At 44.8% G+C, this 2,259-nt stretch overlaps 1 protein-coding gene across 1 annotated transcript; it reads right to left on the bottom strand.

The window, feature by feature from the left end:
- Positions 1 to 289: 289 nt before the first annotated feature.
- On the bottom strand, positions 290 to 1,648 carry LOC138904723 (uncharacterized). The gene is made up of 2 exons (XM_070193228.1): positions 1,091 to 1,648; positions 290 to 844 (listed from the first exon to the last, which is right to left on the bottom strand). The coding sequence occupies exons 1-2, from the start codon at positions 1,646 to 1,648 to the stop codon at positions 290 to 292; spliced, it is 1,113 nt and encodes a 370-aa protein (XP_070049329.1).
- Positions 1,649 to 2,259: the final 611 nt, after the last annotated feature.

Genomic DNA, 2,259 nt, shown 5'->3' with positions numbered 1-2,259 from the left:
CCATTTGGGATGAAGCCGGTTCAAGGGAAAAAGAGCGCAATGCATACTTTCAGACCTAGGATCTCGTATCATCCTTTGTTGGTACCTTAACAATAATATCTCTTTAAGTGAGTTATATTCCATTTGTTTGGTAGTTGCTCGTCGATCATTTTTCCGAGCTTGTAGGATCCTTTCCCGGTGATCTCGATAATTCGGTACGGTCCTTCCCAGTTCGGCCCCAATTTCCCTTTGTTCGGGTTTCGGGTGCTTAGCGTGACCTTTATTGTACCAATTCCTCGTAATTGAAGTGTCAAAGGTTGGCCCTTCGATTGTAATACCTTTCGATCCTCTGGTTTTGGGCGGCCAGCCGGACAAGGGCGGCTTCGCGCCTTTCATCTAATAGCTCTAGGCTCATACTCATAGCTTCGTCGTTCGATTCCTTCATTGCATATCGGAGTCTGATGCTTGGTTCTCTGACCTCGACTGGTATTAAAGCTTCTGTTCCATAAACCAAAGAAAATGGGGTGGACCCAGTACTGGACTTCGAGGTTGTACGGTACGCCCAGAGGACCTCAGGTAGCATGTCCTTCCATTTTCCTTTGGCGTCAGTTAACTTCTTTTTAAGGCTTTGGAGTATGGTTTTGTTGGTAGATTTAGCTTGTCCATTCCCACTAGGGTGATAGAGAATGGATAAGATCCTTTTGATCTTATGATCTTCGAGAAACTTGCTTACTTTGCTGCCAATAAATTGTTTCTCGTTGTCGCACACAATCTCGGCCGGTATTCCAAACCGACATATGATGTGGTCCGAGATAAAATTGATGACTTCTTTTTCTATGACCTTCTCATATACCTGTGCTTCCACCTATTTAGAAAAATAATCAGTCATGAATAAAAAAAATTGAGCCTTACCGAGTGCCCATGGGAGGGGGCCAACGATGTCCATCCCTCATTTAATGAAAGGCCATGGTGACAAAACCGAATGTAGTAGTTCTCCGGCTCGATAAATCATCAGAGCATGCCTTTGACATTCATCACATTTTCCTACGAACTCCTTTGCGTCTTTTTCCATGTCGATCCAATAGTAACCGGCTCAGATTATTTTACGAACCAGTGATTTGGCACTCGAATGATTTCCAAAGGTAACTTCGTGGATTAACATCAAAATGTACTCAGTATCCCTCGACCCTAGACATATCGCAAGTGGGCTATCGAATGTTTTACTGAACAGGGTTCCGTCTTCAGCCAAGCTAAATCGGGCTGCCTTCGTACACAAGGCTCTCGATTCTTTTGGGTTCGAGGGAAGTTTTCCGGTCCTGAGATATTCCACGTACTTATTCCTCCAGTCCCAAGTTAGGCTCGTCAAGTTGATCTCAGCGTGGCCTTCTTCCACCACCAATCTCATAAGTTGTACAACTTCTCCCGAGTTGATCTCGTTGTCTTCGATAGACGATCCCATGTTAGCGAGGGAATCGGCCTCGTTGTTTTGATCCTGAGGTACATGTTGCAAAGTCCATTCTTTGAACCGATGTAATGTCACCTGTAACTTTTCCAAGTATCTTTGCATTCGGTCTTCTTTGACCTCGATTGTCCCATTAAATAGGGAGTCGCTCTTGGCTTCGATCACCTCTGCCCCCAAGATCTTGTCTATTTCAAGTCCTGCAATCATGGCCTCATATTAGGCCTCGTTGTTAGTCAATTTCACAGTTTTAATGGATTGTCTAATTATATTACCTATTGGTGGCTTTAGCACAATGCCCAGTCCGGACCCTTTTGCGTTTGAGGTGCTGTCCGTGAATAGGGTCCAGATTCCCGGGGAAGTTTCGGAGTTAACCAGTAACTCTCTTTCGATATCGGGTATTAGGACCGGTATAAAGTCTGCCAAAAGTTCTGCCAAAATTTGAGACTTAATGGCGGTCCGAGGTCGGTACTCGATATCGTAACCACTTATTTCTACAGCACATTTGGCCAATCGGCCCGAGAGTTTGGGCTTATGCATAACATTCCGCAACGGGTAAGTAGTTATGACACATATCGGGTGATATTGGAAGTACGGTTTTCGCTTCCTAGAGGCCAGTTTTTTCAGGTGAGGGTACCTAGTTTCGGCCTCACCTAAGGTCCTACTAATATAGTAAATTGGGAATTACGTACCTTGTTCTTCCCGAACTAGGACTCCACTTACCGAGATCGCCAGATACAAGTACAGTCGTTCGTCTGTATTTGGTGTGTGAATTAGCGGGGGGCACGATAAGTATCTCTTGAGTTCCTTCAAAGCTCGTT

The sequence above is a fragment of the Nicotiana tomentosiformis genome, chromosome 2, assembly GCF_000390325.3.
Source record: "Nicotiana tomentosiformis chromosome 2, ASM39032v3, whole genome shotgun sequence".
Classification (NCBI taxonomy): Eukaryota; Viridiplantae; Streptophyta; class Magnoliopsida; order Solanales; family Solanaceae; genus Nicotiana; species Nicotiana tomentosiformis.
Note: the sequence above shows the minus strand (reverse complement) of the source record. Positions and strands in the feature narration are given on the sequence as shown.